General features: G+C 30.7%; 1 protein-coding gene across 1 annotated transcript; it reads left to right on the forward strand.

The window, feature by feature from the left end:
- Positions 1-19,418: 19,418 nt before the first annotated feature.
- LOC131605335 (uncharacterized) lies at positions 19,419-20,579 on the forward strand. The gene is made up of 3 exons (XM_058877707.1): positions 19,419-19,631; positions 19,713-19,814; positions 20,478-20,579. The coding sequence occupies exons 1-3, from the start codon at positions 19,422-19,424 to the stop codon at positions 20,577-20,579; spliced, it is 414 nt and encodes a 137-aa protein (XP_058733690.1). The 5' UTR covers positions 19,419-19,421.
- Positions 20,580-21,011: the final 432 nt, after the last annotated feature.

Consider the following 21,011-nt stretch of genomic DNA (forward strand, 5'->3'; position numbering starts at 1 on the left):
CGAGGTCAAAGACACACTGCAATCTAGTTCATCCACCTAAGGCTTCAGGGGAAAGTGTTCAGGACTGGGATCAAGCCCAGTTCGTGCAAAATTGGGTTATCCAAGTCTGGTCAAAGGAAGCGGATAAGAGAATGAATACGCCGTATAGGCATACTCAATCATGACTATTTAAACTCTAGAGATACTCTGACATCTATCTTATGAGACAAGCATCCTTAAGAATATTTTAGGGTAATTGTATTTTTGACCCATGCTATAAAATTCAATGGACAATTCATACTCAGATACACGATTCCTGAAACCATAAACCACACACTTATAATTAACCTCTAATAATATGATCGTCGAAGTGTGTGCAAATACACCTCAATTGTCAGAAACAACAAACAACGATCATTGTTAAAATATTTATCTTGATCACTCGATCATCTAAATCCATATAAAAATACTGTTAATGATATTACTAAACTAGATATTTCAGAGTATTTTCTTTTCAACTTCAAGCCAAATGACGATATCATTGTATATTTTATGTATTATCAATGTTTGGCTCTTGTTTGAGCCCTTATGATTTCGTTATATATGTTAGTTAGTGTAATTAATATTTATGTTTTATTTGCCAGAAATGCTTAATACACACTTCCACGATCATGTTATTAGAGGCTATTCTCTCTATCTCATAATAAGTGTCTCATTTGCATTTTTTATGTCTCAAAATAAATGTCTCTTTAGAATATTAATGCAACATTTATTATTTTTTTCACTACTATACCCTTATATTTTTTAACAACTCCACTACTTATAATAAATAAGAATACTTTAATAAATGATATTATTTCTATCATTAAAATCAGCACACTTAATTATTTTTTAAAAAACCCCACAAAACTCAAATAAGACACATATTATAAGACCGGAGAAGTATAAATGTGTGATTTATAGTTTAAGGAATCACGTATTTAAGTATGAATTGTTCATTGAATCTTATAGCATGAATCAAAGATACAAAAAACCTAAAATATTCTTAAGAATGCTTGTCTCATAAGATAGACAATAAAATCAACAAATTTAAACCGAAATAGATTTTAGACATTAAATTTAATAAATAAGACATCACAGCCATTAAAATAGATTTTAAAAAAGAGAATAGAAATATTTAAAAGAAGAAAGTTTTGCTGGATAATGCACTCACTAAGAAAGCATTTAGAAAACATATTAGTCAGTGGCGGAGCCAGAAATTATAGGCAGCCTGGGCAAAAACTTTACACCATTTATTATTCATCTGTTTTAATTTTCACACCTTATTTTTACTAATTTTGCCCTTAATTTTACCCCTAATTTTATCTAAAAATCGACTATTACATTGGAGGAATACAAAGAAAATAGGGGTTGAGCCCGGGCGCCCCTGATATTAGTGGTACAAGCATGAGTTACGTAAGAAATGAAAAGTAAAGCACATATGGACACATCAAATAACCGAATTTCCTAATATACCCCTTTCAGTTGGTCTTTTGTGATTGAGATGGAATCATGGAAACATCCTTACACTACCCTTGTCCTTGATATGAAGCAAACAAGTGAATAAATTGGCGGTTCTGACTGGTGACCGCATATACCCGCAGCCGCCCATCATTATCTGCTACTGTACTACTCTGTCACGTGGCGCCTCAACACGCAAACTTCTGCCGACCCCACTACACTTAACTTCTGAATCATGATGCCAACTCTGGCGGCAAAAAAACTTTATCTCTTTCACGCTCCTACATCGCGTGTATTTCATTATTCTCATCCGCAGTTTTCTAAAAAGGAATCTTAATCTTGGTTGTGCGCTTTAGTTTGAATTATGGGGCTTGTTTGATTTTACTGTACTTTATTGGCGGTGAGTAATAATAATATATATATATATATATATATATATATATATATATATATATATATATATATATATATATATATATATATATATATATATATATATATATATATAGAAGGGATCAAATTACACCAACAAGTTAGACTAAGTGTTACACTCTTTTATAACCATTGATTGTACTTTAATCTAACGGTTATTAAAAGACCTCTTTTAGACTCATGATTCACCTGATTCTTTCTAAAGATAGTTTCCTCTATTTTAGGTAATAAATAAAAACATTATTTTTTAAATATTTAATAAATCAAAAAGTTAGAATTCTTAAATAATTCTTAAAAAAATTATTGATTATTAATAAAAAAAATATTTCTTCTTATTTTTAAAATAATCTCAACTCTTGTATTTTCTTTATATTAACTTTTATTATATTCAACTAAAGTAAATAATGAATTATGATTTTAAATATTTTTTAAAAAATCATAATTTTTAATAAAAATTTAAAATAATCTCACTTTTTGTATTTTCTCTATATTAATTTTTATTATATTCAACTAAAGTAAATAATAAATTATGATTCTAAATATTTTAAAAAAAAAATCATAATTCTTAATAAAAAAAAGTTTTTTATTTTAAATGAATTTATTATTTATTTAATTTCTTTAATATTTTCAATACGATTTTGTAATCTATTTAAAAATTTATAGATTTCATAGTGTGCTTTAAAAGAATAAAATTTTGTTTCATTTAAAAAATATTAGTAAATCATGTTGTAAATCGGGAAAAAAAGTGAACATTTTATTGAACTTAATTTATATCATTTTTTTATTTATTTTATTCAAAACTTAAACATTATATTATATACTCTTTACTTTTACTTGTTGTTTAGTTTTATTTTCTTCATACATGTTTTGAATATATTATTGCATACTATTGTTTAAAAGGTATTAGTTGAATTTATATATAATAGAACTTGATTTAAAGAAAAACGTGGATAAAATTTTGTTGTTTAAAAAATATTATTAAATATTAAAATTCACATTTTTTATTAAAAATTATGATTTTTTAAAAAATATTTAAAATCATAATTCATTATTTACTTTAGTTGAATATAATAAAAGTTATTATAAAGAAAATACAAAAGTTGAGATTATTTTAAAAATAAGAAGAAATATTTTTTTTTTAATAATCAATAATTTGTTTTAGAATTATTTAAGAATTCTAACTTTTTGATTTATTAAATATTTAAAAAATTATGTTTTTATTTATTACTAAAAATAGAGAAAACTATCTTTAGAAAGAATCACGTGAATCATGAGTCTAAAAGAGATCTTTTAATAACCGTTAGATTAAAGTACAATCAATGGTTATAAAAGAGTGTAACACTTAGTGTAACTTGTTGGTGTAATTTGATCCCTCCTCATATATATATATATATATATATATATATATATATATATATATATATATATATATATATATATATATATATATATATATATATATATATATATATATATATATATATATATATATATATATATATATATATATATATATATATATATATATATATATATATATATAGGCTAATTATAATAGATATATATAAATAAATTAAATTTGTTAGTATCAGCTCAATATAAATTAAAAATAAATAAATAAATAAATTTGTTAGTATCAGCTCAATATAAATAAATGTTAAGATAAGTTTTAGAATAATAAAAATTATAATTGGACTCTATTTAACATAATATATTTTTGAATGTATAGTTTATAAGTTGAACAACACTAAAAGAGTTGTATAAAAAGGTCTTTACATTTAAGAATTTATAGTTTATTTTAATAATTTATAGTTTATTATTCAAATAGTATTTTAGTTTATAGTTTTTTTTTATCTTTATTATTTTAATAAAAATTCATTTTTATCTTTTATTATTTATTTTAATTTAAAATAAAATAATTATAAATGTCTTTTATATCATATTATATATTAATTATTTAAACAGTTAATTTTACCAAACATTTTAATTACTTTATCAAGTTATGAGCAAATTATTAGCATGTGGAACAAGATCTCCAACACTATCAAATCCAAATTTTTAAGGCCCTAAATTTTAGAGTTCAATTTTTTTATCATTGGACAAAAAATATATTAAAAATACAAAACATCAAAAACATAGAATTTGGACCGCCTTTTAAAAATAAAATTTTGAAGATATTAAAATATGAAGAATTTTTTTTGGTAAAAGGAAGGGCCTAAGCTCAAACAAAGAAACTACACAACAACTAGACAGAGAAACGACAAGCCCCCGCGATCAGCTTCAAGCAGATGATTCCATTGAAGAGGACACTCATCAAAGAAAATGTATATGTCCTCTAAGTTAATACCACTTTTCACAATTATGTTTGCACAACTATTTTTTCTCTATTGATATGATGAAGCTCAACCTCCCACTCTAACTCAATCAGGGACTTTATCTTATTAATCAACACCCTCTTAATGTTACTATTTTTTACACTTCTAACAACTTTCATCGAATCCACATTTATCTCAATAGCCTGCACCCCAAACTTTTGGGCAAGAAGAAAACTTTCATACACCCCCACAATTCTGCCACGAACACATTACACGCGCCCAAGTTCTAAGCAAAGACTCCAAAACACGCAACTTCACTAACTTTAATATACCTCAACACCCTTCTCTTCCATCCTCTAAGCAAGCTCCATCTGAATTCAATTTAACCCACCCTCTAGAGGGTGAATTCCACTTGATAAGACAAATTTCTCTAGATGGAATACTCACTATAGCATCTGGTTTAGTGGCACTAGCATACTCTTGAACTTTCTTCTCTATGATGAAAATATAAAGATTTAGACAATGAATCTGTTTCAAAAAAATTTTAGGAAAATATTATTTTTTTAATTAGAGCTTCATGCACTCTGTCACTTGATGTCGCTCTTGAGCCATTCGCTATGGCTCTTGCCAACATTTCAGAACAGTTCCCTTCAAGTCCTTGTCTATACTTTGTAGGTCGAGGGTTTCCAGTGTGCGCCTCTAGGTCGACTGTTGGCCAGAGCAAGTAAAAAGTCTTGATGGAAAGTCACTTTTGTTGAGAATGATGCATTAAATATCTTTCCTATAATAAGTAGCATTTTGCCGGAAGCCTCTGACTCTTGTCTCCACACTAGTCATTAATGTTATCTCTTTGATCATAGAAGGAGAATAATATGTCCACAATAAGAGAGAGTTCTAAATTCATACATAAGATCTCAAATGACCTGATAAAGGCTTATCCATTAAGCGATATTTGAGAATGGGAAAAGTTGATGATTCTAAGAACCTCTGACTCAAACATTGTAAAAGAGATTAACACCCCCAAAGTCGTGGATGACAAGGAAGTTCATATAGAAGAGTTCGTCCCTCAAAGTCACAAGGGGATGCCATATGTGCTTTTATTACTTAGAACAAGTTTCTATGATGATATTTTTTTTATCCTGTGAGCCAGATAAATTTAAGCTCTTATGAAATGAGCCCACTTTCTCTTGGGTTGCATAAATTGTCTCGTAATCTTCAACTCCCAAACATTTAAAAGAGTTAGACGCCATCAACAGTCTTGATCTTCCTGGGAAATAATTTGGAAAAAGGATCATTATCATTATTCGAATCAGAACTACTATCATATTGCCAAACATCCTTAATTTAAGAAGTTTGTAATCATTTTTCCTATTAAAACGCCTTGCATTTATAACACAATGCCTCAATATCTCTATACACTTCAAATCAGTAGAGGGTTCTATGACATCCCTATTCTCGTTTAAATCTCTAATTATTTCCATTCAAGAAAACAAAAGGATGAAGAAAAAGGGGAAATTCAATACCTACTTTGAGTTGGCGAATGATGAAGGGTGGAGTTGAACTTGGAAGAATCTAAGAAGAGCTTTACACAAAGAAAATATTAAAAGTCGTGGAAATAGTGTGGAGAAAAAAGGGTCAGAATCCCATTGCTATATATCTGAATACCTAGGTCGTGCAGTCCATCATTGTCATATTGTAGGAATGCGCCAACAGTTGAAAAATAAATCCATCCATGACTCGGGTTTGGCTCCAAACATTTGTATTGATCAGTAATGGAATTAGAATTGATTAGAAAGTCAGGATGCAGAGCTTGTTACGGTGGTTCTGAGCTTCCAATGCGGTGGAGAGGGGAATGATATGCAAGGTTAACACTCCAATAATCAAGTAAGTATAAGATTGGAAAGTGATGTTTGAATGAGAGAGGATTTGAATACATGGGAAATGGCAGACTCATTTCTTTAAATAAGAGAAGTAATTAGAACCCAAATGTGCGAGGCTAGTCGTGGATTGGAGTATGTGTAGTGTAACTAGAAACCTAGCACTGTGTCTTTAAGTTTGCTTTTATTGATCCCACTTAAAGATGATTCTACACTCACACAACAACGTGCTTGAAGTTTTTGAAAGATAACAAAAAGAAACATAAAACATCTTCTAAGTGATCTATTCTTCCAAGGTTATCGTAAAAAGAAGATGAAGGTACTTTGGGACTATTGGCAACGATTCTCTGAAGTTTTAACAAATACAAAATATTTAAGGGTAGAAATGTGTTCCTTGAACTACTAATAATCATCAAAGAGTTTAAACACTTATTCGGGATTGATAAGATGTGTCAGTCAGTGATAATTAAACCACCATTGTTCAAAGTTCATCTAAAGCCTTATGAAGGAGAGTCTGATAGTATTCTGTAGACGTTCAAGAGGAGTTGTATCCAATTAGTGTATAATTGATCGTATTTTCGCTTATGATATTCTTGTTGATTAATAGTAGTTTTTGTGTGCATCAAGTTAAGTAGAGATTGTCTAAATTTGTATGATCATTCCAACCCTTGTTAACTCTTTTTGAGTAAACATGTTATAATTATTTGAGTGTCTAGATGTTTTTTCTGTTTGAAATATGTATGTGTATGTTATATGTTTCTGCATCTCATGCCTTAATCATTCAACCATTCAATGCATCAATCTATTATTATTTCGTCCATTCATTGTATTTATATATGCACCAATCATTCATTCATGCATCACCATGTGTTTGCATTAAAAACCATTTTGAACATTTTCATTAAAGTTGTTTATCATTAAAAATCATAATCCAAATTGTGCTTCTCATTAAAATCCATTCTTCAAAGCATTAATTATTTCATTAATTTTTTTTCAAAATTTTACTTCTTGATTTGAGTTAGAAGTATGGGAGTTTGTGAGTTTTGGGGTTGTTCAGTTGGATTCGAGTCAGACTGAATTTTCCATTACTCTATGCTCAGTGCTCCATGTCCAATCCGGCCAGTCCTCCTTTATCTACATCTGTTAATGCCTCCATTGTTCTTCCAATAATTGATTAGCCATCATTTGCTCACACAACCATGCCTCTGCCGCATCCAGAATTTGCATTACGTCCTTGTTGGTTCTTTTCCTTCGAGCAACTACTTTGGCTTCATGTCATGGCCTATCCCCCCACCAATTTGGATATTCAAAAATTTGAAAATAACCCATGGTATTATGCCTTGTCCGATTGTAGTTCGAACATATCATGCATTTGTCTTTTGTGTCTCTATGTCCTCTCGCTCTGCCACCGGTCTGCACAGTTAAACCAAAAATCTCTGTTTGTTCTTCCGTAGTCCTATCTATGGCCTTCACGCGTTCATCTTGAATCAATATAACATATACTCGATTCAATAATGGCAATAGATATGTTGCAATGATGCTAGAGCAAGTTGTTCTGTATAACACATCACCTAATTCTATCAAGAACTAATGCATTTTCTCTTCTTCCCATTGTTTCTCCAATTTTACATAAGTTCACCATGGACAATCCTTCATGTTTACATTCAGCAAGTTCAGATTTCAGGCGTTGAATCCTTGGCCTGTTTGCAACTGAAAATCGCTTTTTAATGTCGTCCTAAAGTTCCTTTGCCTTCTCTATATTGGAAATAGTATAACGTAAATAAGCTTCAATGGTGTTTAAGATCCAAGACACCACCATCGATTAAATAGTCTACTAATCCTCCATTTCTTGTGATTACTCATTCAACTTCTTTATAGTTCATTTGACGAAGCCCAATTTTCGTCGTGCATGTAACGAGGTCCTTATATTTTTTGCATATTTGTCATAATTTTCACCCGAAGTTGGACTTGAGCGATTATACTGCCTGGGTTGACATTCGAATTTAGATCATACAACGATGGTATCTTCTTTACCACCTCTAGGGGTGGCAAAACGGGCCCGGCCCGTTGGACATGCCTGTTTTGCCGCACTTTAGTGCGGGACAGGCCAAGGTTATAGGCACTCACCCTTTAATGTGACTGCCCCGCCCCATTTTTTATGCGGGCATGAAAATTAACATAAGTTTTTGCATTTTTAGACTTAAAAGGTGTAGTATCCGCGGATTTATCCCGCCCCGCCTTCATTTTTTTGCAGAGAGGGCCAAGATTTTAGGCCTACACTCTTAACTATGCCCGCCCTGTCCCGTCCCATTTTTTTTACGGATTTTCGTGAGGCAGAACTAAACGGGACGGACATGCTCGTTTGCCACCCCTAACCACCTCAATCTTCTCAATTTTTTCCATGAATTTTTTTTCTATCATGACCTAACTTTGATGCCATAATGATTTTTTGGAAGATTATTGTTTTTATGGAAAAAAATACAGTTTGTATTTCATTAGCATAAGTTCCAATATATACACGTTCAACTTCTATTTCATATTAGGACTTTAAAACAGTTGCCTATTTTATCTTTATAAACGATGCTTAAAATAACTTTGTCAAAGTATATCAAATCACTAATTAATTGAAGGGTTAATAATAATTCACTTTCTGTAATATTAGCAAATTTTGTTTTTCCCCCTTCCTATCTTTTACCAACAGTTTTTTCAAAAAAATCGTTGCCAAAATCTGCATTTGACAACGGTGGAGGTAAACCGAAACACGCTTATATTACCGGGTGTAAATTAATATTAACCTTTAATTGTATAAATCACTAATTAATATACAACATATAACAGCTATAGGTACAAAAACATTTTTTTCCTATTAATTATTCAAATAAAATTTAATTAAAAGTCATCAAATAAGAATAATAAAAAATGAAACATAACTAATTTGGATACATGTGTAATCAAATGCATTGTCAAGTCATTAAAATTTTATCTTAAATTGAAAGTGGGCTAAAATTCTTTAAATAAAAAAAACAAATTTTTAGAATAAGAAAATCAAATTTTAAAAAAATTTAAATGATTAAATTTCAATTAAGCCAAACAAAAATTTAAAATTACAAAAAAAATCTGTAAAATATTACAAGAATAACACAGAGGGAGAGAGAGAAAACACATTTAACCCAATAATATTTTATATCATCACATCTCTTATTTTGAATGTTAAACAAGATTCAATATGATACCTTATGAGATCGAGTATGAAAAATTACGAAAATCAACAACTTAGAATTGACACCCGTAGAAAAGAAGATTTTCCAAATGAACTAGTAACAAACCCGTGCGTTCGCGACGCACGGGTTCTGGTATGGGACGCGCATTTGTTTAAGATATATAATTTTTAATAGAAAAAAATTATATTAAAAGTAATTAACATTTTGTGAAAAAAATAAGAACAATTAATATTAAATTGTGTCTAAAAAAAATCAGAAACAAAATTGAAATCACCAAAATTAAATAATGTCTAAATAGCCTTTTGTAACTTCACATTTCCGTTAATATTTAATATTTTGCTCAATAAATCCATTCCCATTAATTTCAAAATATTTTGATCGGTAACTTCATGTTTCCGTTAATATTCAATATTTTGATCAGTAACTTCGTGTTCATATTAATATTAAATATTTTAGTTAGTAACTTCAAGTTCCCGTTAATATTCAATATTGTGACCAGTAACTACATGTTCCCGTTAATATTCAATATTGAGATAAATAATTTCATGTTCCCGTTAATATTCAATATTTTAATCAGTAACTTCAGGTTCTCGTTAATATTCAATATTGTGATTAATAACTTCATGTTCTCGTTAATATTCACTATTTTGATCAGAAACTTTCATGTTCCCTTAATATTCAATATTTTAATCAGTAACTTTAGTTCTCGTTAATATTCAATATTGTGATCAGTAACTTCATGTTCCCGTTAATATTCAATATTTTAATCAGTAACTTCAGGTTTCCGTTAATATTCAATATTGTGATCAGTAACTTCATGTCCCCGTTAATAAAAAATATTTTAATCAGTAACTTCATGTTCCCGTAATATTCAATATTGTGATCAGTAAATTCATGTCCCCGTTAATAAAAAATATTTTAATCAGTAGCTTCATATTCCTGTTAATTATGAATATTGTGATTAGTAACTTCATGTTTACGTTAATATTCAATATTATGATAAGTAACTTCATGTTCCGTTAATATTCAATATTGTGATGCGTAACTTCATGTTCTTGTTAATAAAAAATATTTTAATTAGTAACTTCAGATTTCCGTTAATATTCAATATTGTTCGGTTACGCGAATTTGGATACATCATTTATTTTAAATGATAATATTAAAAAAGAAAAAAAATTAGATAAATAATTGATTATTTCGTATATAAAAATATTTAGATCAATAATAGATTTTTTCCGGTATACCATTTTTGGATTAAAAATATTTAACCATAAATACCATTTCTCGTATGTAAAAATATTTAGATCAATAATAGATTTTTTTTCCGTATACACACTTCATTTTTGTTTAGGTAACATTTACAAAAATATTTAGATCAATAGTAAATTTCATATATAAAAATATTTACTCAATAATAATTTTTTTCCCGTATACCATTTTTGAATAAAAGATATTTGGGTCATATATACTATTTTTCGTAAATAATAGATTTTTTTCGTATACAAATATTATTTTTGTTTAGGTATCATTTACAAAATTATTTGGATCAATATTAAATTTTCGTATATTAAAATATTTAGATCAAAATAATATAGTTTTTCCCGTATACGATTTTTGGATCGGAAATATTTGATCATAAATACCATTTTTTGTATATAAAAATATTTAGGTCAATAATAGATTTTTCCCGTATACAGACCTCATTTTTGTTTAGGTATCATTTAAAAAAATATTTGGATCCATAATAATTTTGTATATAAAAATATTTACATCAACAGTTGATTTTTTTCCCGTATACCATTTTTGAATAAATAATATTTGGATCATAAATAACATTTTTCGTAAATAATAATACAAATATTATTTTTATTTAGGTATCATTTACAAAAATATTTGGATCAATATTAAATTTTCGTATAAAAAATATTTAGATCAATAATAAATTTTTTCCCGTATACCATTTTTGGATCAAAAATATTTGATCATAAATACTATTTCTCGTATATAAAAATATTTAGATCAATAATAGATTTTTTCCCGTATACAAACCTCATTTTTGTTTAGGAAAATATTTACAAAAATATTTGATCATAAATAATATTTCTCGTATATAAAAATAGTTAGATCAATAATAGATTTTTTTCACATATACAGACCTCAGTTTTGTTTAGGCAAATATTTACAAAAATATTTTGATCGATAGTAAATTTCGTATATAAAAATATTTAGATCAATAGTAGATTATTTTCCCGTATACCATTTTAGAATAAAAATGTTTGAATTATAAATACAATTTTTTTGTAAAAAAATAGATTTTTTCCATATACAAATATTAGTTTTGTTTGGGTGTTATTTACAAAAATATTTAGATTAATATCAAATTTTTGTATATAAAAATATTTAGATCAATAATAGATCTTTTGGCCTATTCTATTTTTGAATAAAAAATATTTAAATCATAAATAACATTTTTCGTATATAAAAATATTTAGATAAATAATGAGATTTTTTCCCGTATACAAATTTCATTTTTTTTAGGTATCATTTACAAAAATATTTGGATCAATAGTAAATTTCGTATTTAAAAATATTTAGATCAATAGTAGATTTTTTCCTGTGTATGAATAAAAAATATTTGGAGGATAAATACAATTTTTCATAAATAATAAATTTGTTCTGTATACAAATATTATATTTATTTAGGTATCATTTACAAAATATTTGGATCAATATTAAATTTTCGTATGTAAAAATATTTAGATCAATAATAGATTTTTTGAATAAATTTTTCTCGTATATTATTATTTATTAAAAAATATTTCGATTATAAATATCATTTTTTCATATATAAAAAAAAGTATATCAATAATAATTTTTTTTTGGAAGAAAGAAGTGAGAAAGTGATGATAGAGAAAAAAAATAGAGAATGAGAGAGATTTGATAAATTAGAATAAATATAAGAGTTGTATTATTTTAATAGTAAAATAAGAACATTATGGTGCAAAGACCAAAAAACCACAATTTTAATGTGGTGTCAAAAAATTAAATAAGGGTATTTTTGACTTTTCCAGAACCATTATTTTTCTTATATTATAGATTGTTTATCTTTCTACCGCATGACATAGTATATAGTACTAGTACATTTTTCTAATTAAGAACCATTCCGACACAAACGCGAATTAGATAGTGGACTGATTGAGTTCTTTATTACGATATTACTAATTAATTAATGAGTTTAGGAGTCATGGTTTTGGTTCGCCGACGGCGAATCATTTAAACAAACAGATTTTGTGTATCTTATGTTTGGGCCCCACAGAAAGTGCTCCGTGTTCACAGTTACGTGTTCAATGTCTTATTAGACTGTTGACGCCACGTGTACACTTTCGCCGTCCAAATATAACTCTTGTACTTTTTTCTCTTTATTTATTATTTATTAAAATCATAATCTACTTCTTTTTGATCCCTTGCACAGTAGGTTGCTTCCTAGTAGTTGAAACGAAAGAGGTGGGAAGGAGTTTGGATAAAACAGAAAACGAATATAAATTATTTTTTGTCTAATCATACACAAAACATTTATACATGTACAATATGCTTAACTAAGTTTATTGTTATTCTCTAATTTAATTTAATTTAATTTTACTAAGTTTTTATATGTTAGGCCAATTAGTTTTTTTTATAATTTTATTTAGTTAAAGGATAAATTTTAAAAGAAAAAAAATCTTTTAAATTTATCAAATCAATTTATAAAAATAAGTATGAATAATTTTACTATTATATTTTTTTTTTGATAAACCAAAATATATAATAAAAAGAAAAAAGGATTGCAAACACATAACACTACAACAAAAGTGTGATATAGCCACTTAAATGTTGCGACGTGATTATCACGTGGCTTAAAAAAGTGAGTTGCGACGTGATAATAAAATGTTGCGACGTGATTATCACGTGGCTCAAAAAAGTGAGTTGCGACGTGATAATCACGTCACTATAGGGTTTTTATATTAAAAAACTAAAACGAACGTTGGCGCATGGGGTGTCTTTAAATATTATTTTTTTTAAAAAGTTGCGAAATGAAAAATACGTCGCAACACTTAAATAAATTAAAAAAATTTGAAAACAGATAAAGTAGTCTGACAAAGGGGGCATTTCAAAGGGGGGAATTTCAAATTTTCATTTTTTTTTTGTTGCGGCGTGTATTTCACGTCGCAACTATTTTTTGTATACCACGCCATATTTAATGCTGAACGTTGACTGACACAATTATTGCTTTAAGAAGTTGCGACGTGATTTTCACTTCGCAACCTAGACACGTGAAAATCACGTCGCTAAACTCTTTATTACATTTGCCAAAAAGCTTCTTCCCCTCCCTCGTTCGAGAACTCTTTCTTCCCCCATTTCTTTCTCTTCTTCCTCATTTCCTCCAATCCTTCTTCCCCATTTTCTCCAACCCTTCTTCCTCATTTTCTCCCAAAATCTCTTCCCCATTCAAGGTAAGTATGAAATCTCTTCCTCATTTTCGTTTTAATTTGTTAATTTCGTTTTAATTTTTATAATTTATTTGTTTGTGTTATAAACTTTTTTTAGGAGTAATATTTGTGATTGAAGATTAGAGGAAGATATTTGAAGATATTTGAAGATTGATAGAGGAAGATAGAGGTAATTTTGGCATTTTATTTTTTTTAGGATTTTTTTTATTGATGAATTAGATTGTAGAAAATTAGGTTTGTAGAAAATTATATTGAAGGTTAAAATTGATGGATGTTAGTTTTGTAGTAAATTAAGTTTGTAGAAAATTAGAGTTGAAAATTAGATTGTAAATTAGAGTAAAAAAATTGATGATTAGAGTTGAAATAGATTGAATAGATTGAATATTAAATTTTAATTGAATATTTAATTTTGATGATTAGAGATGATGAAAAATTGATGAAATATATTAGGTATAATAAGTTTGTATATTTGGTATAATTGAATTTTGATGATTAGAGATCATAAAAATTGATGAACAAAATAGAAATGAAATTAATGTTATTAGAAATGAAATATATTAGGTATATATTTAAAATAAAATACAATGGATTAGAATTATATTTTATATTTCTTAAAAGGAATAATAAGTTTGTTAAGAACAAAATAGTGTGAATTAGTATTTTTTAAACAACATTTTAAATGAAGGTTACTACATATAGTTATTAAAAAATAATATATTATTTTGTTTTAAAAATGTTTATTATAGTGTGAAGTATATTATTTTGTTTTGAAAAATAATATAATAATATTTTGTTTATAGTTGATATAATTAAATGTTTAAATATTTACTTATAGTTGATATAAGTAAATGTTTAATTATTTACTTATAGTTGATATAAGTACATGTTTAATTATTGTTATTAAAAAGAGAATGACGATTGGATATATGTGCAGTATGGAATATTATTTGTATTATCGTAGTTGGATGTACGATAGAGTGGAACCAGGAAGACGTGCACTTAAACCCAATTTTATAGAAGGAGTTAACGGGTTTATCACGTGGGCGTTTGCTCAAGAATGTTGTCGAAGCGAAGGAGGAGTTAGGTGTCCCTGTCTTAAATGTGAATGTAGACCTATAATTAGTGACCCAGATGAAGTGGTCAGGCATTTGTATAGAAGGGGTTTCATGGAAAATTATTGGGTCTGGACGTTTAATGGTGAAAAATTGCCGAGTAACGTACCAGAGACTAGCAGTACGCATGCTTCAAGTAGTCGTCCGTCAATGGAATATGAGGAAAGACCGCCTATTGAATATGTGGAAAACTTTAATCAGATCGGTGACATGGTTGAGGATGCTTTTGGTGTGAATGTGACCTATGATCAACCTGAAGATTGTGATGGGGAAGAGATGCCGAACGAAGAAGCGCAGAGATTTTATCAATTGTTGAATGAGATGAATACGCCGTTGTTTGACGGTTCGTCTGACTCCAAGTTATCAATGTGTGTGAGATTATTGGCCGCCAAGTCAAATTGGAATGTTCCTGATCAGTGTTTGGAATTCTTTGTAAAAATGATGTTGGACTCAACTGCAATGAAAGACAACTTACCTACAACATTTTATGAAGCAAAGAAGTTGGTGTCGAAGTTGGGCTTAAGAGTAAGAAAGATTGATTGTTGCATTAATGGTTGTATGTTGTTTTATGACAATGAGTTTGGTACTCAGGATGGATTGTTGGAGGAATGCAAATTTTGTATGAGTCCAAGATATAAAGTTCGCAGTAGAGCCATTAACACTAATCAAGACCGTGTAGCAGAAAAGTCCATGTTTTATCTTCCGATAATTCCAAGGTTAAAAAGAATGTTTGCTTCAATGCACAGTGCAAGTCAGATGACATGGCATCCTACAAACAAAACAAGTCCAGACACTATGCGGCATCCATCTGATGGCGAGGCATGGAAACACTTTGATCGAATACATCCTGATTTTGCCGCAGAACCTAGAAATGTCAGGCTTGGATTATGCTCAGATGGTTTTGCTCCTTATGTTCAAGCGTCGGGAAGTGCGTATTCTTGTTGGTCAGTTATTGTAACCCCTTACAACCTTCCTCCCGAGATGTGCATGACAAAACCATATATGTTTTTGACGTGCGTCATTCCAGGACCTTCGAGTCCAAAAGCCGGAATTGATGTGTATTTACAACCTTTAATTGATGATTTGAAGAGGTTGTGGATTGGTGGAGAATGGACTTATGATATATCACGTAAACAAAATTTTACTATGCGAGCTGCCTTGATGTGGACCATCAACGACTTTCCAGCATATGGCATGTTGTCTGGTTGGGGTACACATGGCAGAATGGGTTGCCCGCATTGTATGAAAGAGACGAAGGCGTTTACGTTGGATAAAGGGGGGAAAAGCTCGTGGTTTGACTGTCACCGCAGATTTCTACCAAAAAATCATCCGTATAGAAAGAACAAGACAAATTTCATAAAAGACAAACAGGTAACAGATATGCCTCCGCCCCGATTGTCACCAGGTGCTGTATGGGATAAAGTTTGTGGGCTACCAAAAATTACAGATACTGGAAAGGCATGTAGAATTGAAGGATATGGGGTCGATCACAATTGGACAAAGAGAAGTATATTTTGGGATCTTCCATATTGGAAAGATAATTTGTTGCGCCATAATCTAGATGTTATGCATATTGAGAAGAATTTTTTTGATAATGTATTTAACACTGTGATGGATGTTAAAGACAAGACGAAAGATAATGAGAAGGCTAGACATGACATGGAAAAATGGTGCAATCGAAAAGAGTTGGAGTTGAAGCCTTAACCAAATGGGAAATTATTGAAACCAAAGGCTTGTTTCAGTCTGACCTCCCAAGAAGGTAAAGCGGTTTGTCGATGGTTAAAAGAATTGAGAATGCCCGACGGCTATTCTTCAAATTTAGCAAGGTGTGCCGATGCCAACACTGGGAAGTTGCATGGTATGAAAAGTCATGATTGCCATGTTTTTATGGAACAATTGCTACCAATTGCATTTGGTTCTCTACCTAAACATGTGCTTAATCCACTGACCGAAATTAGTCAATTTTTCAGAGATATTTGTGCTTCAGCTTTAAAAGTAGATGACGTCATTAAGTTGGATCGAAATATTCCAGTCATTCTATGCAAGTTGGAACAAGTATTTCCGCCTGGTTTTTTTGACTCCATGGAACATTTACCTGTGCATCTCGCCTATGAAGCTTATCTTGGAGGACCTGTTCAATATAGGTGGATGTATCCGTTTGAAAGGTTCATGGGTGATTCAAAACGATCAGTAAAAAATAAGGCTAGAGTTGAAGGATCGATATGTGCACATTACTTGCATCGAGAAACATCACATTTTTGCAGTCACTATTTCAAGCATTTGATGTTAACTCCAAGAATCATTCGAAATCCGGTCAATGTTAGTGAAAGGAGTCAATTCACTTTATCGGTCTTCGGGCTTCCAGGCCGTCCATCTGGAAAAAAGGGTGTGCATTGGTTGACTCAACAAGAAATGCAATCTGCCCATGTTCATGTCTTGATCAACTGCGTTGAAGTTAAACCATTTCTTGAGTAAGTATACATACCCCTAACTTTTAATTTTCTTTACAATCATAAAACTCATTACTCTGAAACTTATAATGTGTTTCTTTTTAGGGAATTCAACAACACCTATTTTCATACTACCGGTGTACAATCAACATCTGGTGTCATCCATGCTCAATTCCCAGCATGGTTTAAGGAGAGAATATATAGCATTGTTGCACCGACTCCCGAAATACTCCATTTGAGAAACTTGTCTCAAGGCCCTATTCAAAGCGCAAATGAATGGCACACATACTTCGTGAATGGATATAAATTTCACACTCATACATGGACTGAAGGGAAAAAGACCATAAACAGTGGTGTTTTTGTGAAAGGAGTTACAGATGGTGGTGAAGATGACTTCTATGGTTTTGTCAAACATATCTATGAGTTGGTGTACACTTACTTGGACTCAGAAAATAAAGTTGTCTTGTTTTATTGTGAATGGTATGATCCAACTAGAGGCACAAAAATAGATAGGACATATGATACTGTTGAGATTCAAATGGACCGGAGGTACAAAGAGTATGACCCTTTCATAATGTCACATATTGTTAGGCAAGTTTACTATGTTCCTTATCCTTCATTTGTGCCACGTAAACGAGGGTGGTGTGTTGTCATAAAAACAAAACCAATGGGTCATATTGAATCTGACGATCTAGTGGAAGAAGATCTTGCTTTCCAAGTTGATGAAGTGGAACAAATTAATGATGTGGTTGCAGATGAACAAACTACAAGTTTGTCTGATACAATGATTGAGGGGCATCTAGTTGATTCGTCTATATTGGATGAAGAGCATGAAGATATTGCATCTGAGGACAATATCACATCAAATGATGAGAATGATGTGGATGACGAGCACGAAGATTTAGAATAATGAATATGTGTTGTTGAAAATGTATTTTTATAATTTCACTTAATGAACTATGTATTGAATGTGTTAATGACAACCAATTGTTGAGATTATATTTTTATAATTTTACTTAGTGAACCATTTGCTGAATATATTTATATTAATTGTGTAATCTCTATAAATAGGTAAAATGCCACCCCGACTTGATAAAGGTAAGGGTGTAGCTGATGATAGTGGTAAGAAGAAGCACCAACGCCCACGATTAGTAGTATGTCAGTCACCTCAGTTGGCCACGTATCCTCCCCCGCAGAGTCAGGTTAATCGTATGTCCATGGCCAGTACTCAGGGTTTTCTGCCACTACTCTCCTCTCAGTATCCATATGACAGTCCGTCTTTTATTACCCCACCACCACCTGGTTACCCATCCTTCCAGCAGACACAGATGCCCCCATCCTTCCAGCAGACACAGATGCCCCCATCCTTCCAGGAGACACATGTGCCCCCATCCTTCCAGCAGACCGGAGGATTTGGTTTTCCACCTCCCACACAGACTAGTCCCTCATCTTTCCAGCAGACTGGAGGATCTAGTTTTCCACCTCCCACACAGACTGGTCCCTCCCCACATCCCCCACATGTGCCCCCACAGGATGATGATCAGGCGGAGGATGAGACTGCGGATGATCAGTTGGATGGGAGCGATCTTCGAGGGGATGATGATCCGAGTCAGATTCATATCATTGACGGGAGATTTTTTATTTGGCCCGAAGGAAACTCGTAAGTTTCTTATTTATCAATTTTTATTTAAGTATACGTTTCCATTTTTTATAACTTTATAATTAATGTTAATTCAATTAATGTTGTTTAGATTCACGCCGAGTCGGACTGCTGCCAAAGTTATAAGTTATATAATTCAGCAGAATTATAAAAAGCTTATAAAGACTTTTAAAGATGTTAAGGGCGGTGATAGAGATCATTGGTTTGTGAAATTTCAGGTATACTTAATTTATTGTTTAAGTTATTGTTATTTAAATAACTTTTCACTACAATTATCTAACTTTTATTTTATCTACTTTTAATGCAGGAAAAATGTGTGTGGGAACCAATGAAAGAGAGACAGATTAAAAAAAATTATTATGATAGAACTGCAAGGCGACTTTCTGACATGCTACGACGTGTTAGAAAGCGTTGGGAACTTCATGGCATCCGTCCTAGTTGGATAGGAGAAGAAATCTTTCGGGAACTTCTTAAATATTGGGAGAGTGATGAGTTTGCGGCCAAATCTGAAAATGCAAAGAAGATGAGAGCATCTGAAAAGGGTGGTTGCCTTAATGCTGTTGGAAGTATAAGCACTGCTGAGCATGTTCGTCGCATGGTAAGAATTATTACCACTTCTCAAAGTTATAATTTCAATTAATAATTGATATTATTAATTATAGTTTATTTTGTTATTTAGACTAAGGAATTAAATAGACCTCCACTTATGACCGAGCTGGTTGCGAGGACTCGGAAAAAGAAAACAGGAGCTTTTGTTGACAGTCGTACACAAAAAGCTATGGTAAGTTATTTAAGCTATCGGTATTATTTTTTAAGCTATCTGTATTATTTGGTTAAGCTATCGGTATTATATTTGGTTAAGCTATCGGTATTATTTGGTTAAGTTGAGTATTATATTTGGTTAAGCTATCCGTATTATATTTGGTTAAGCTATCGGTATTATTTGGTTAAAGTTGGGTATTATATTTGGTTAAGCTATCCGTATTATATTTGGTTAAGCTATCGGTATTATTTGGTTAAAGTTGGGTATTATATTTGGTTAAGCTATCCGTATTATATTTGGTTAAGCTATCGGTATTTCTTTAAGCGATGAATTGTGATGTATTTGGTGGTGATTGTGAAGTGCCGATAAAGTGTTGATATATATGAATCAAATTGGTGATCAAAGTTAGAATGTATGTGTTATAATGTATGAGTTAAATCGGGATTATTATTCTGATTTATTAATTAATTCCGACAGGTAGAATGTATGTGTTATAATGTATGAATTAAATCGGTATTATTATTCTGATTTATTAATTAATTCTGACAGGTAGAATGTATGTGTTATAATTTTCATGTGGCATGTGACATGTTGTGGCGTGAAAATCATGTGGCAACTAAATTTGTGGCATGAAATTCATGTGGCAACTAAATTATATTTAACTTTTTTTTGTATGTGTAGGATGATTATCAGGCATTGTTTGTACAATTTCTGACTGCTAATCCTCAGTATACTCCAAGACCGGGAGAGCCGCTTCATCCAGATGTAGATTTTTATCTTTAGAGTAAAGTCATTGGCGGCAAGGGGCCTAACGGGTTTTTTTTGGTGGTGGAAATTTGGCAGGCACCTTGAGATCTGATGATAGAACTCTATATCAAAGAGTTCTCGACGAGGAAGGAGGTTCACGTCCTGTAACTTTAACAGATGAACAGAGAGACACTATAAGACAATTGGCGATAAATGAGGTGAGGCGTGAGGCGGCGGAACGTGAAGCGGCACTGAAAGCCCAAATGGAGGCCCAAATGATGGCAATGCGGAGTGAGCATCAGCGGGAAATGGAGGTCTTGGCGAAAAGACAATCGGATATGGAGGCACAAATGCGACAATTTATGCAATCTTTTGGTGGAAACCAAAATATGGGGGGTTCTGCGCCGACTGATCAGGAAAATCTAAATGAGGATGAGTTTCCCGACCCGAATTGATTGTTGATTTAGT

Source organism: Vicia villosa, linkage group LG5 (assembly GCF_029867415.1).
Source record: "Vicia villosa cultivar HV-30 ecotype Madison, WI linkage group LG5, Vvil1.0, whole genome shotgun sequence".
Classification (NCBI taxonomy): Eukaryota; Viridiplantae; Streptophyta; class Magnoliopsida; order Fabales; family Fabaceae; genus Vicia; species Vicia villosa.

Coding starts and splice junctions, on each gene's coding strand:
- LOC131605335 (XM_058877707.1), top strand. CDS start 19,422: ATGCTACGACGTGTTAGAAAGCGTTGGGAACTTCATGGCATCCGTCCT. Junction 19,632..19,712: donor CTGAGCATGTTCGTCGCATG/GTAAGAATTATT, acceptor TTTGTTATTTAG/ACTAAGGAATTAAATAGACC. Junction 19,815..20,477: donor GTCGTACACAAAAAGCTATG/GTAAGTTATTTA, acceptor TTGTATGTGTAG/GATGATTATCAGGCATTGTT.